Here is a 15418-nt window from a genome sequence, read left to right as displayed (position 1 = left end):
GATGGATTAATAAACAAAAATATCCAACAGAACTGAGATAGTGTGATATGACAACACGGTATGTCTGGACCACTTGAGATGGAGTGATCTGCGAAGGCCTATCTGAGCAGGGGATGTAGAAGCCATGATCAGCCATGTGCAAGTGAGGGGAGAGCGTTCCAGGTAGAGGCAGATAGAGTTTAGTATTTGTAAGAGCACCCAGGAGGCCCTCCTGGGCCAGAGGAGCTGAGGTAGGGGATTAAAAGAGTTTGAAATTTATTCTCAGTTCAATGAGAAGCCACATAGGTTAGTTAAAATGTCAATATTTGCTTTGTTAAAATATTATGCTGGTTGTTGTGTGGAGAAAGGATTGTAAAGGGCAAGTATAAAATCAGAGAGGCTAGTTAGGAGGCTATGGCAGTAGTCCAGGTGAAAGATGGTGGGGGCTTGAATCAGGGTAGTAGCAATGGAGATAGAAGTGTACAGACTGGGATATAAGATTTTGGAAGTTGACTTGACAGGACTTGGCTACTGAACTGGATGTGAGTTGAGGGAAACAGAAATTTAGAGTAATTCCTAGATGTTTGGTTTGAGTAACTAGGGAGATGGTGGTGTTATTTATTAACATGAGGCATGAGGAAAACTGGCAGAATGTGAGATTGAGGCAAGATGACTGGTGGGGCATTAAGAATTCTGTTTTTCCCATTTTAAGTTGTCTATTTTGATATCCAAATGGAGCTGTCAAGCAGAGAGTTTGATTAAAAAATAAAAAAGTAAGGACATCTCTGTATTCTATTGAGAAGGAATCAGTTGGGGCTAGCTTTTAGTTAGGTAGATGAAATTGTTAAAATATCCTTTTATTATATTAAATAACAATTAAAAATAATTTAAAGTAACATAAAATATGTTAATTTACACATGTTGCTCTTTTCCTATCTTAATATTTTCCTAAATGACTTTATTCAAAAGCTTCACATAGATTTTTGACATCAGTGTCTTTGACACCACTAGTGCAATTTTGGGGGTTATGTGTTTTTCAGGTATGTCACCCTGATTTCTATCTAAGTTTCTGAGATACAGCATTATGTTAATCACTGTATGTTGTCACTGGAAATTGTATCCCAAGCCACAGCATACGTTTATAAAACATTAACACAGTTATATATGTTTAAAATATGTGCTGTACTTGTATATTTGTGATCTGTACACTATAACTACCTACTATATTGCTTTTTAAAGAGATCTTTAAAGGGTTTTTATAACTATATCAAACACTTATGAGGTAACCTTGACAACATCTGTTATCTTTTTTTTTTACCCATTTCATTCTAGACTAATATAACTTAATTTCTAGCTAGTATGTATTTAACAAATAATACATCGTTGTCCAAAAAAGAATAATGAAGGGAACCTCCATAAGTGAAATACTAAGCCATTTTCATTGAATCAATTCCAACTCAAGCAAACCTATAGGACAGAGTAGAGCTGCCCCATGGGGTTCCAAGGCTGTAAATCTTTATGGAAGCAGACTGCCACATCTTTCTCCCTCAGAGTGGCTGGGGGTTTCGAACTACCGACCTTTCAGTTAGCAGCCAAATGCTTACCCACTGTGTCACCAGGGCTCCTGAAATACTAATGTCTGCCTCGTGTTCCACTGTATATATACATGCCATGATGCATTTAGCCAGCCTTCTATTGGAGGTATTAGGTTGCTTCTTATCTTTGCAACAACAAACCAACCACCCACTGCCGTGGAGATATTTCCAACTCATAGAGACCCTATAGGACAGAGTAGAACTGCCCCATAGGGTTTCCAAGGAAGCCAGTTGCCAGATCTTTCTCCTGTGGAGTAGCTGATAAATTCGAACTGCCTTTTGGTTGGCAGCCGAATGCTTTAACCACTGCGCCACCAGGACTCCTGCAATAATAAACAGTGCTACGGTAAATACGCTTGAACTTCCTTTGGCACATATGCAAAATCTCTGGAAGAAAGGATAAATGTATTTTAAAGTTTGTTAGAGATTGCCTATATGCCCTCCAAAGAGGCGGTATCAGTTTTTATTACAGCCGAAAAGATTGGACAATGTTTTATATCCCTGCACTCTCAAAGTAGTGCATCTTCAAGCTTTTTTCTCTTGGCCTGTTTGATGAAAATAACCGGCTTTGTCATTGTAGATTGGAGATCGCATTACTCTTACTATAGGCAAATTCTTTTGAATATCCTCAGTGGTAGCAAGATTTGTCTTTTGAAGGTAAATTTGAGTTTTGGAAAAAGTCAAGTCTTATGCATGAGAGAGATAATTAAGTTAGATATTACTCTAGGTTTTTTATTTTTTTTTGTTTATTTTGGGAGGAGGGGTTAGTAAAAATTGAGACCTGACTTTTAGAAGAAACTAGTGTTCTCATTTGGCTTATAAGTTGCCTCAAAAGGTAGTTTCAAAAGAAGAGTTTCAAAAATGTTTAAAGCAATGGCACCATCAATTGATGTAAGATTACAGCTTTCAAAGGAGAATTTTTTGAATTGAACAACACTCATTTGGATGTGATTGATCTGGTGTTTTTGTTTTTTGTTTTTTTTTTAATCATACTGTGAAGACTTTATCTCAAATGGTTTATTTCATAGGAGGGTACTTTAAAAACATAAATAATCTCGGTTTCATTTGACTGAATTTTTTTAAATTAAGTACTGCCACTTTTTAATTTTCCTCCTTTATATGAGTAGATAATCCAGAAGAAGGGATCGTTTTTACCATTATTTTTTATTGAATGAGCATTATTAGAATAACATTTACAGAAGCCTATAATCTTTCTGCTCACCTGATCAAATTTTATATTTTCTATTTCTACTTCTGCATCTTATCTGCCTATATATAGTGATATACAGATATAACGATCTAAAATTATGCATATTAGCCAGCCAAATTTAGGTAAATATTTTTTTTTAATTTTAAAATATTTAACTTCAGAACAAGTTATGTGTTTTAAATAACAAATTAACTTCCATATGTATTTTCCTAACACTAATGTTGAGTTTAGTGTCTTAATGGGAGTGGCAGACTTGTTGCTTGATGTGTTATAAATCAGATAATCTACAAATATGTATTTGGAATTCTGACATTATTAAAATATTCATTGAAGTAAGTATCTTTTACAGTTTTTCAGAATGAAATTGTCTTAACTAAATCACCATGTTTTTCTTTGAAAAATAAAGTAGTTATCTGATTAGTTTACTATAAAGGGGTTTTCTTAGCAGCTTTTGGGGAGTAGCACAGGTCCCTGGGTGGTACAAGCAATTTGCTAGCCACTGCTAACCCAGAGATTGGTGGTTTGAACCCACCTGGTGGCACCACAGGAGAAAGGCCTAGTGGTATGCCTCCATAAAGATTACAGCAGAGAAAACCCTATGGAACAGTTATACTCTGTAACACATGGGGTCACCATGAGTTGAAATTGACTCAACGACATCGGGTTTGGTTTTGGTTTGCTTTGGGAGGTAGCACCGTCCCTCTTCAAATATTTAATGTGTCTGGATGTTCTGTTCCAGAGAAATGGTCAATGCATGGTTTGCTGAGAGAGTTCACACCATCCCTGTCTGCAAGGAAGGCCTCAGAGGCCACACCGAGTTTTGCTCTTGCCTCTCACAGCAGACGTCTCATGCAGATAGCAGTGCTCCTGGGACACCAACCAGGAAAATCTCCGCTTCTGAATTTGACCGGCCTCTTAGACCCATTGTCGTCAAGGATTCCGAGGGAACTGTGAGCTTCCTCTCTGACTCAGAAAAGAAGAAACAGATGCCTCTTACCCCCACAAGGTTTGATAATGAAGAAGGGGATCAGTGCTCACGGCTCTTGGAATTAGTGAAAGATATTTCTAGTCACTTGGATGTCACAGCCTTATGCCACAAAATTTTCTTGCATATCCATGGACTCATCTCTGCTGACCGCTATTCCCTGTTCCTTGTCCGTGAGGACAGCTCCAATGACAAGTTTCTTATCAGCCGCCTCTTTGATGTTGCTGAAGGCTCAACACCGGAAGAAGCTTCAAATAACTGTATCCGCTTAGAATGGAACAAAGGCATTGTGGGACATGTGGCCGCACTTGGTGAGCCCTTGAACATCAAAGATGCATACGAGGTAAATAGGGAACCATCAGAGCAGAGGTGGGTGGGAGGAGAATATGAGTGAGAACGACTGTTTTGAATGGTGGGGATATTTGAAACTGAGAAGAAATAGAATAACTGAAATGTAATAATTTGCACACTTATTTCAAACTGGACTGTATAGAAGAGGTTTCCCATCTTTTAAATGCAAGAGTTTAAAAAGTTTCTTTAAAGAGTCAAGGATATGGATCTGAGTGAAACCTTGTCTTGTTTTCCTCCTTAATGATAATTTAAGGTAGCTCATCCCATCATTGTATTCTCTCAGCTTTTTACCTGATTTTACCTGATAATATTTGAATAGTCATCATATTATCTTCATATGAACTTCTAAAGGTTTTACTGAGACTCTAAAATGAGAAGTTCAAAATGAATAAAACAAAAACTGTCCAAAAAACCCCCACCAAACGCAAACATTTCTCATTAAATCATGTTCGTTCAAAGTTACATTGATACCAAAGTTGTTTTTCTTTCCATCCATACTTTTGTTTGTTTTTTTTTAAAAAAAAAAAAACAAACTTTTGAATGTTTTGGAAAAAATGAATATTTTTGCCCTAGGATTTGATATTTCTTCCACTTTTGCTATAGTTAATCACTGGTCTTTAATTATGGGCTTAAGGATTACATTATAAGATTCTTACATTTCCCATTTAAAAGGATCCTTTTTATTAATAAAATTATGGTTTTTAAACAAAACAAAAACATACCAAATTGCATGACAGTTGGTATGTTTGCAAGGTATTTTATAACACCTCAATTAAACAATTGTTTTAGCTATCTGCTACGTGGTACACTAAATGGTTCAGTGGTAATTGGCTTGCTCTTACGTGATTTGGGGGATCATAACTGTTTTATTTGCCCTTGTATTCCTGCTTCCTAATACAGTGCCTGGCACATAGTCAGGTCTTAATAAACATTGGTTGAATGAAAATTATAGTAGATAGCCAAAAAAAAAAACAAACCCATTGCCATCAAGTCGATTCCGACTCATAGCAACACTATAAGGCAGAGTAGAACTGCCACATAAGAGTTTCTAAGGCTGTAAATCTTTATGGAAGCAGACTGCCACATCTTTCTCCCAGGAACTGGCTTGTGGGTTCAAACTGCTAACCTTTTGCTTAGTAGCTGAGTACTTAACCACTGCACCACCAAAAAAAGCAAACAAACCCGTTGCCGTTGAGTGGATTCTGACTCATAGCAACCATAGAAGTTGGAGTAAAACTGCCCCATAGGGTTTTCAAGGAGCAGCTGGTGGATTCGAACTGCTGACCTTTTGGTTAGCAGCCATATCACTTGACCACTGTACCACCAGGGCTCCTTAAATATAAGAAAAAGCAGATCTTAATAGGTGCCAAGGAAAATGTGGTGGATTCAGGGAAGGAAGAGATGACATCTAATTGTGAAGATGGGGAAAGTTTCTCTGAGGATGCAGTGCTTGATGTAACCCTGGAAAATAAGATTTGAATAGACCGAGATGTGTGCATGGAGAGATCCAGATGTAAAGAACAGTTTGAAGAAGCTAGAAGGAAGTTGGGCTGTGTGACTCTTATTTGGAGATATATGGGTAATACTCAGGATATACATTGAAGAGCTCTGGGAACAGGGCTGGGAGATTACTAGGGTCTTGAATGCGACGCTGAAAAATAATGTGTTCGGTTCAGAACCATGAGGAACAATTGAGCGTGGTTTGATTCCAACTATGTGTTAAAGACAAATTTCACAGTGATTATAAAATGAATTAGAGGAAGAAATACTGGCAGCTGAGAGAATAGGAATTTTTTTAATAGACCAGGTAGGAGGAAGTGAAGACCTGAACCAGGTAACTGGCCTTCAAGATCAAAGGAGAGAATGGATTTCAGATGAAGAGATAGAATCTGCTGGCCTATAGGGGATGAAAGGAAGGGGAAAAGAGAAGTTGAAGGTGACTCAGGTTTTGAAGTTGGGTGAAGGTGAGGACCACCCAGGCGAGGGATGTGGGGAAAGATGTGATAGATAGTTCAGGTAGATAAAATCCTGAGACCTTTGCTTTTCAGAATCCATTCTACTGAAAAGAAATGCAGTTTGTATAAGCAATTTATTTCTTTCTCGATTCTGTTTGACAGATTTACTAGTCTTCTGGAGCTATCTTCATGACTTCTTTCAGCTCTGTAGTAACGTCACACTGTAGCAGATCCAAGGGGGTATTAAGGACACAGCTGAAGGATTGCTGCCAAATCTGCAGAATTCCCTTCCTGTCTTTGTTGACAGCTGGGTTTCAGCTTTTCAGTGGCAGTACAGTCCCAGTACAGTAGGATCATAAACTTTCTTCAGCTTTGCTGAGAAAGCCTTCGTTTGTCTGCATGGGTCTAAGTTTCTCCAGCCCTGAGAAGTCTTCATTTGTATGCATATTATTTACTCTACTTATCATCTTAAAATCTTTGACAATGTATTTTTTGTTTTGCAGTTAATAATGATTGTTTTCCTCTGCTGTTCTCGAAAAGAGGCCCAGTGTCCTCGATTTGCAGTGCTCCCAGGGGTGAAGCCTCTTAGCCCATGGATTCCTCATGTTGCCACTTCACCCTTGGCACCCTTGATGTGGGTCCATAGTGGCCTTTGCCGAAGTTATTCATGTCCCAGGAATTTCATTAGAAGTTGTGGGGTTGATCAGTGACATTTATTTACTACACTAGTATTAGCAGTGGAAGGCAGTTGGCTAATGAGTAGTAGTTCATTACTCAGCCCTGTCCAAATTTGAATAATCAAAATACTGGCCCATAGCCCTTTGTGAAAGTAGTTATAGTTTGAAAATGCATTCTATTATTTTCTTCTGAATTCTCCCTAACAGTACTTTTTCTTTAAGCGTGCATCTGTAAAAATGACACTCTAAAGCAATATGCTTTAAGCTTCTTTAACCACAGAACAGTTTAAAGATTGTAATGTAGCAGTGGGAAACAAAGTGGTGGTCATGAAATATAATAATGTGCAGATTAAAACCACAAATAAAAAGTAGTCTCATAGGTAAATTAATTGTAAGAAATGGTCAACATTTGATTCACTTTTTAAGACTTTGTAATAGAGTGAAATAAATTCAATTTTTTATTACTAATGAAATAGCACATTGATATATTTAAAATATAAGACAAGATCCACAATTTAGACTACTAATTCTCGATTAGACCACAAATACTAGTGAAAGGTGCACACATCACCTCCTCTTGCATCAGCCAGTCACTCATGTATCTTCCCTTGGATGTGGCACAGCATTTGTTAATGATAAGAAGATATTAACACATAATAATAAGAGCAACTATATTAAATGTGTTTGGGGTTTTCCTTCTCTATAAAAACTAGGTATCATTTGATATCTAGACTGGATTGCCTTGAATCCCCATTTCCATGTCCTCTGGAAGGTGGTGCAGTGGTTAAGCAATTGGCTGCTAACTGAAAGGTCAGTGGTTTGAACCCACCAGCCACACCGTGGAAGAAGGATGTGGCAGTCTGCTTCCATAAAGACTTTAGCCTTGGAAATCCCACGGGGCAGTTCTACCCTGTCCTGTAGGGTTGCTATGAGTTGGAATCAACTCAACGGCTATGGCTTTGGGTTTTGGTTTAAGGGAAGCCTTAAGGAGCTTTCATGGTGCAATTGTTAAGCACTTGGTTGCTAACCGACAGGTTGGCGGTTCAAACCTGCCCAATGGCTCTGCAGGAGAAAGACGTGGCAATCTGCTTCCATAAAGATTACAGCCTAGGAACTATGGGGCAGTTTACTCTGTCACACGGGGTTGCTTTGAGTCACATTTTATGTTGTCAAAACACCTTTCTCTCCCAAGTCAACTGAAATGAAAAACGTAGGCTCTTATCCTGTTTTCACAGGACAGCCACTCCATGTGTGCCATGATTTCTAGAGAGAAGGTTTGGAGGGTCTTAAGGAAGGGTCCACTGCCACTATGTAAGTTTCACCTTGTAGCTGCCATTCTTCCCACACCCACTTCGTGTCTCCCTTTTCATTCTTTCTCCAAAGAAATACATCTGCACCTTCTCTCACCCTGCAGGCATTACTTTCTATTACAAATGCTTACCAAGATATTTTTCTAAAGAAAGAATGTGCTCTCTCAGGAGAAACTCTGATGAATAAAATTATCTCCCAAGTGAATTTTAGAAGAAGGAAAATAACAAGAGCAACTGTTTTCATGTTGATAAATTTTATAATCTCTCATGGAATAATTGTATCCTAAGGAACAGTTTGGGAACCGCTATTCTGGATTGTTCTGAAATTGTCTTTGATAGATGTTCTAATCACTTTTAGGCATTGTCTTAGAAATGCTTTTCTGTGGAAGAACACCATTCTTATAATTTGGCAAGTCCTTTGTATTGTTTGTTTGAGTTTTTGCTTCCTGTTGTTTTTATTTTGATGTAATTTCAAACTCACAGAAAAGTTGCAAGAAGAGTATAAGAAATTTCCATATCTCTCTACCCAGATTCCGTAGTTGCTTATATATTTTGCCCCATTTTGTTTTAATTATTTTCTCTCTATAATGCATATAAATCATATGTGCATATTATTTTCTGAATAATTTAATAATAAGCTGGAGATACATGTTTACTAAATATGAAGCATATATTTTCTAACAAGAATATTCTCTCATGCAGCTGTACTAATCAAAATTAGGAAATTTTACATTGCTACAATACTATTATCTAATCACATACAATACTATTACCTAACAGTCCATAGTCAAATTTCATCAATTGCCCCATTAATGTCCTTTGTAGTTATTTATTATTTATTTATTTATTCTGAGCAGTCCTGGTGGTGCAGTGGTTAAGTGCTTGGCTGCAAACCAAGAGGTCAGTGGTTCGAACCCACCAGTGGCTTCCAGGGAGAAAGAGGTGGCAGTCAGCTTCCATAAAGATTTACAACCTTGGAAACCCTCTGGGGCAGTTTTACTCCGTCCTTTAGGGTTGCTATGAGTTGGAATCAGCTCGACAGCAATGGGTATAGTTATTTTTTACCTCTGATCCAGAATCACATATTGTGCATAGTTGTCTTGTCTCTTCAGTCTCCTTTAAATCTGAAACAATTTTTAGCCTTTCTTTATATTTCTTGACGTAGATATTTACGATGAGTAACAAAAAAACCCAAACCAAACCTATTGCTGTCAAGTCGATTCTGATTCATAGTGACCCTATGGGTCAGGGTAGAATTGCCCCATAGGGTTTCCAAGGAACGGCTGGTGGATTCGAACTGCCGACCTTTTGGTTAGCAGCCGAGCTCTTAACCACTGCAGGGCTCCTTGATGAGTACAGGCCTATTATTTTGAAGAATGCCCTTCATTGAATATATTCAAGTTACGTATTCACTTTTGGCAGGAATACCATGGATGTTGTTGTGACTATCTTACTGTATCTTATCAGGAAGCACATGATGTCAGTTTACCCCAGTATTGATGATGTTAAATTTCATAACTTGGTTAGGTGATGTCCACCAGATATTTTCATTATAAAAGTACAGTTTTCCCTTTATAATGAATAAGTATCTGATGGAAGATACTTTGAGACTGCAAATATTCTATTCCTCATCAACCATATGCTTACCAGTTTTACCATCCCCTGACTTTCTAACTCCATCATGCCATCTATATTAGTTGGCATTCTAGTGTAAGAAAGAGTTTTGCCTTCCTTCTTCTTTATTCATTCATTCATATACTTATTTATATGGACTCATGGATTTTATCTTATTAGTTATACTCTGTTATTATCTTTATTTTTATGCTCCAACTTTACCCTATCTGCTGGCTCCTGTTTCTTTTTAATATGTCCTTATCATCCTGTAGGCACTTGCTTAATTTCGGGCACAATGAGATGTTCGAAGCTCATCTTACACTTTCCCTGCTTTGGACCTGGAATCTTTTTTCTAACAAGCCCTGGTTCTTTTTAGTGGACAGGATGGTATTTAGAAACCAAGTTCTGGGCAGCAGGTGCCCATTGTTTCTAGTATGTGGTCACTGAGACTAGATTGTCAGCAGACAGAGCTAGGAAAAAAAATACACCTATATTTTATTTATTTCTATCTATCTACTGTATTAAAACCATGAATTCATACTGATGCTTCTACTGTATTTTTATGCAAATAATGCACGCCTTCTGCATTTGTTTGCTGGCCATACCCTCCCCCTGTGAGGCACCCTTACAAGTGCTGCCATGCCAATCCTCTTCTACATGTTGCTGTAAAAAAAAATTAACATAGTACACTTACAAAGATACCTCATGGGTGTAGGGTGCAGCCAGCAAACAAACCCAGACGGCATGCATTATTTGCATAAAAATATGATAATTTCAATCCAACATCTCAAGGTGATTATTTTTTCTTTCTCATTTCTCTAGTAGGTATTTCCTTTTCCAAAAATGAAGAACCAGGCTTCCTTATCTTTTATATTTTTACTCATAATGCTCACTCCAACTTTTTATTCCTTTCAGTAGATTCTGATATCTTTCCTTTCATGCTGACGAATTTCCTTTAGCACTTCTTGTAGTATAGGTCTGTTGATGAGAGATTCTTTCAGTTTCCATTTATTTGAAAATGTCTTTATTTTACCTACATTCTTGAAGGATATTTTCATTGGATAGAGAATTCTCAGTTGAGAGTAGTTTTCTTTCAGCCTTTTAAAAGTTTCCCGTTGTTTTCTGGTCTTCTTTTTTTCATGAGAAGTCAGCCATCCTTAGTATCATTTTTCACCCTTTGTGTAATGTGTTTTGTGAGTTTCAGTTAGGAAATTTTTGGTTATTATATATTTAAATATTTTTCTGCCCCATTCTCTCTCATCTCTTTGGGACCCCTGTTACATATATGTTAGACCACTTGATATTGTCCAGACAACACCAAAGTTCTGTTAACTATATATACATATATTTTCTTTCTTTCTTTCTTTTTCTTTCCGTCCTTCTGAATGGAGACTTTCTGTTACTTTATCTTCAGGTTCACTGACCTTTCTTTCTTCCAATTTGCAGTTAAACCTCCCAATGAATTTTTTATTTTAGACATTGTACTTTTCAGTTCTAGAATTTCCATTTGGCTTTTTTATAGTGTTTCTTTTCTTTGCTGAGATTCTCATCTGTTCATTCTTAACATATTTTCCTTTAAGTCCCTAAGTATAAGGACTTCCTTAAAGTCCTTTCCTGCTTATTCCATCATCTGAATCATCTTGGGGTTATTTTCTATTGACTGATTTTTCTCTTGACTATGGGTTGTATTTTCTTGTTTATTCATATGTGTAATAATTTTTATTGTATGCTAGACATCGTAGATGTTACATTGCAGGGCATTTGGATTATATAATCTTCCTTTAAAGTAGAACTGAGATTTGTTCTGGCAAGTAGTAAAATTACTAGCAGATCCTTTTGGTCCTGCCAGGCTCAGTCTTATTATCTGTTAGAGTGGATTGATTTTAGTTTTTAATTTAGTCTTAGGGAGCATTCCAGATTCTAGGGTATGTTCCTTTCTTCTGCAGAGTAGCATTTCTGTGTCTCAGTTGAATGCCTGAGGTGTTCATTGAGGTCTCTCCTCAGGTGGAGCTGGACCTGCAAAGTCTACAAGCTCTTCCCTAACGGTATCACAATTCAGCTTTCAGCCTTGAGCAGTTAATTTTTGTTAGTCCTAGCAGTCTTGCCCTATACATGTCTGAAGGAAATAAGCAATCAATCTTCTGCTGCGCCTGTCTCCCTCTGCCTCCTCTCCCCTGAACTCCTTTCTTTTCTCTTCATTGAGATCATTGTTCCATTTGTGTACCACCTGCCATCTTCATAGCAGGAAAATACCTCCAAGCACAAAGCAAGGATTTTGTGTGGCAGTCATGTCTGTTTCCCCTCTGCACTGTCTGTAGTTTAGTTGTCTCATATATTTCGTCCAATTTTATAGTTTTTTTCAGCAAGAGAGAAAGACAGTACCAGTTACTTTGTTATGGCAAGTGGATATCCAAGGCTTGTGTTTTCTCACACTGTTAGGTTCTCATAAACAATCAAAAGGATAATCACTATAATAGCAGTGCTCTTTTTTCTTGTTAGTGTTTCTGGACCTGCAGAAGTTAGAAGTCCTTTGCACTGAGTGTCTTGTTAAAGGACAACTGTTTGAGATGCCAGAGTTTGGAATGTCGCCTAAAGCAAATTTGAAGGATGTATTATCCCATCACCTTCAAAGAAGAGTGAAGTGCAGGGATGTTATTGATGTTAAACTTGTCTAAATGCACACACACAAAGCAATGAATGTCCTACTGATTTTAGTCAGTCAGACTCTACTGCTTTGATTAGAGAGTTTGCTTTAATCTTCTTTATAAATTGACCTTTTGTAATTCAAATATTCATTAACAAAATATTTGCCTAGGACGCGTTTTTATTTTTCACATTTTGATTGAAAAATTTTAAAAAAAAAGAAATGACCTTCAAAAGGTGAGGATTTTCCAATGCGGATATTCCACATTCCCTGAAGGGACTTCCAAAAGCAGAGTTTTGGGAGCAGTGATGCTATTATTAGGTTAAGCATGTAACTTCCCAAAGTTGTTGCTTTGAAGGGCACAATACTCCTTCAGATGTTTATGTTTTGGTATGTCTTTTTCCATTCTAATCTTACGTAGTGATATTCGTTCATTTTCTCTAGTATGTTTTTCCTCCTATCTACAAGATTTGCTTTAAACTATTATGTCTTAGTCATCTACTGCTGCTATAACAGAAATACCACAAGTGGATGGCCTTAACAAGGAGAAATTTATTCTGTCACAGTCCATTAGGCTATAAGTCCAAATTCAGGGTGTCAGCTCCAGGGGAAGGTCCTTATCATCAGTCTTCCCTGGGTCTGGGAGCTTCTCTGTGCAGGAACCTCAGGTCCAAAGGACATGCTCTGCTCCCAGCACTGCTTTCTTGGTGGTATGAGGTTCCCATGTGTCTCTGTTGCTTCTCTGTTTTATATCTCAAAAGAGATTGGCTTAAGACACTATCTAATCTTGTAGACCTCATCAGTATAACCGCTGCTAATTGATTTTATTACATCATAGTGATAGAGTTTACAACACATAAGGAAATCACATCAGATTACAAAATGGTACACAATCATACAGTACTGGGAATCGTGACCCAGCCAAGTTGACAGATATTTTGGGGGAACACAATTCAATCCATGACATATTATAAACTAAAAATGATCACATTTGATAACTATTGTATCATTCATTAATGAATTCCTTCATTTATTTAACAAATGCTCTTGAGTTCCAGTGCTAAGTATTGGGAATAAAGTGATGAACCAAAAACAGCCCCGTGTAGCTTATGGAGTTCCTGGATGGTGCAAATGGTTAATGTACTCAGTTGCTAACCAAAAGGTCAGCCATTTGAATCCACCCAGAGATGCCTTGGAAAAAAGGCCTAGTGATCTATTCCTGAAAAAAAACAGCCATTGAAAACTCTATGGATCATGGTTCTACTCTAACACACATGGAATCACCATGAGTGGGAAGTGACTCTTCGGCAACTGTTTTTTTATAGAGCTTCCTGCCTAATTTTAGATCTTCCCAGTCCAAAATTTAGTGGAAAATAGTCTTGTACCTTTCTTTTTTAAACCACTTTTCAGAAAGTCCTTGGTGAGACTGGATGTGCATGATGTGCTTTGTAAAACAGGAGATTCAAAGGACTGAGGAGAATAGTTCCTGACTCGGAATTGTTTATAGTCTGAACTGAGGCCATGCAGCTATTTTATATATACAAAAAAAAAAAGGTTTAAATACTTATGAACATCTGAAATAGAAGTATAGAGTATGAGGAAATGTTGTATAAACAATCGTTGCAAGAAAGGTAAAGTCAATGTTGGAAAGATTATTTTAGAGGTGGTAGGTTTTATAGGAAAAGTTTCAGGGGTAGAGATGCTTTTCATTGAATGGCACAGAAGAATGAGGTACTGAGATACGAGGACAAGCAAATCATAGTATAGAGGTGGAGAGATGCCACATTTTCCTGAATTTAAGTAAAACTTTCTAAACCTATTGCCATTGAGTTAATTCTGACTCATAGTGACCCTATAGGACAAGGTAGAACTGCCCCATGGGATTTCCAAGGAGTGTTGGTGGATTTGAACTGCTGACCTTTTTTGGTTAGCAGCTGAGCTCTTAACCACTCTGCCACCAGGGTTCCAAGACTATCTAAAGTGGTTAAAGTTTGAGTTTCCTTTATTACTGAACATTTATTCAATCTATATTTTTTGTTTCTCCTAAGTAATAGCTGCTAAAAAAAAAAAAAAAAAAAACCTTAAATTTGTCTTTGTCAAAACTAATATATACTTAAAACATGGTGCTCTAGGCAGAAGTACCATGCTGTTCCTCCACAGCAAAGATCCGAAAAACTAAGCCAAACAGAGAAAACACCAATCCTGAAACCCTAAACATCAAATGAAGAGATAAAGAACTCAGCCAAGCAGCAAATGGAATAAGAAACTGACAGAGAACAGAGAGCAAGGAGACATACATGGAGAGGTCCCCATCAGCTAACGCAGCACAGATGCACCATCTTGGAGTCCTATCAGAGACCAGCAAATAGGAGGTACGAGAAAGCAGTTTCCAGCTGGAGACAGAACAACCAGTAACTGGCGATATATGCTTTCCCACTCCCCACCCTTCTTCACCCCCACACAACCTCCTCTGCTTCCTGCGGCCACAGTCTCTTGGCCGGGAAGCACCAGCTGCTTGGATTCCACCCACCCGCACTGGCTGACTCCCTGAGTACCATTTGTTGGCTGCTGGTGTTGCCGTTTTCCGCTTCTTTTGATTTCTTCCTTACCTCTCACCACATTCCCCACCTTTTGCTCAAATACCTGGCTTTGTGCGCCATCTTTCCTTCTTCCTGAGGGGTGGTGGAGCTCCGTTCAAGTGTGGAATTGCTTTCTGGTCTGTGCTGCCATGCTGGTGGGATCCTGGGGCTGTTTTGTTTGTTTTGAATTGTTTATTTGTTTTCTTTTTCTTTTCTTGAGTTGGGAGCCTGTTCTGGCTTGGGACCTCCCCCCTCAGCTTGTGCAGACACGCAGAGGGATCCCTGAGCGCATTTATTTTTTCTGGTTTTTTTTTCTGGTTTTTGGGTTTTTTTCCTTGATCTATCTTTTGAAATTTTTGCTTTCTTTTCCCTTTTTGTCTTTCTTCATTACTCAGTTTCTCATCTCTCTATACCTTCCTTCTCTTCCTGTCCCCTGAATACCTGGCACGGAATACCTCTATGCCTCCTAGCCAGGCTGTACTTCAACACCTGGGAACAACTTCCCCAGACCTCGTAGCC

At 38.0% G+C, this 15418-nt stretch overlaps 1 protein-coding gene across 5 annotated transcripts in view; it reads left to right on the top strand.

Moving 5' to 3' along the window:
• PDE5A (phosphodiesterase 5A) overlaps positions 1-15418 on the top strand; it is a 174114-nt gene that overhangs the window by 22632 nt on the left and 136064 nt on the right. For all 5 annotated transcript variants that reach the window (XM_023741104.1, XM_023741106.1, XM_004386810.1 and 2 more), the window contains exon 2: positions 3524-4112. In XM_023741104.1, the coding sequence (XP_023596872.1) occupies positions 3524-4112 (589 nt within the window). The remainder of the gene's footprint in view (positions 1-3523; positions 4113-15418) is intronic.

Source organism: Trichechus manatus, unplaced genomic scaffold (assembly GCF_000243295.1).
Source record: "Trichechus manatus latirostris isolate Lorelei unplaced genomic scaffold, TriManLat1.0 scaffold00171, whole genome shotgun sequence".
NCBI lineage: Eukaryota > Metazoa > Chordata > Mammalia > Sirenia > Trichechidae > Trichechus > Trichechus manatus.
This window is presented reverse-complemented; position numbering and strand designations above follow the sequence as displayed.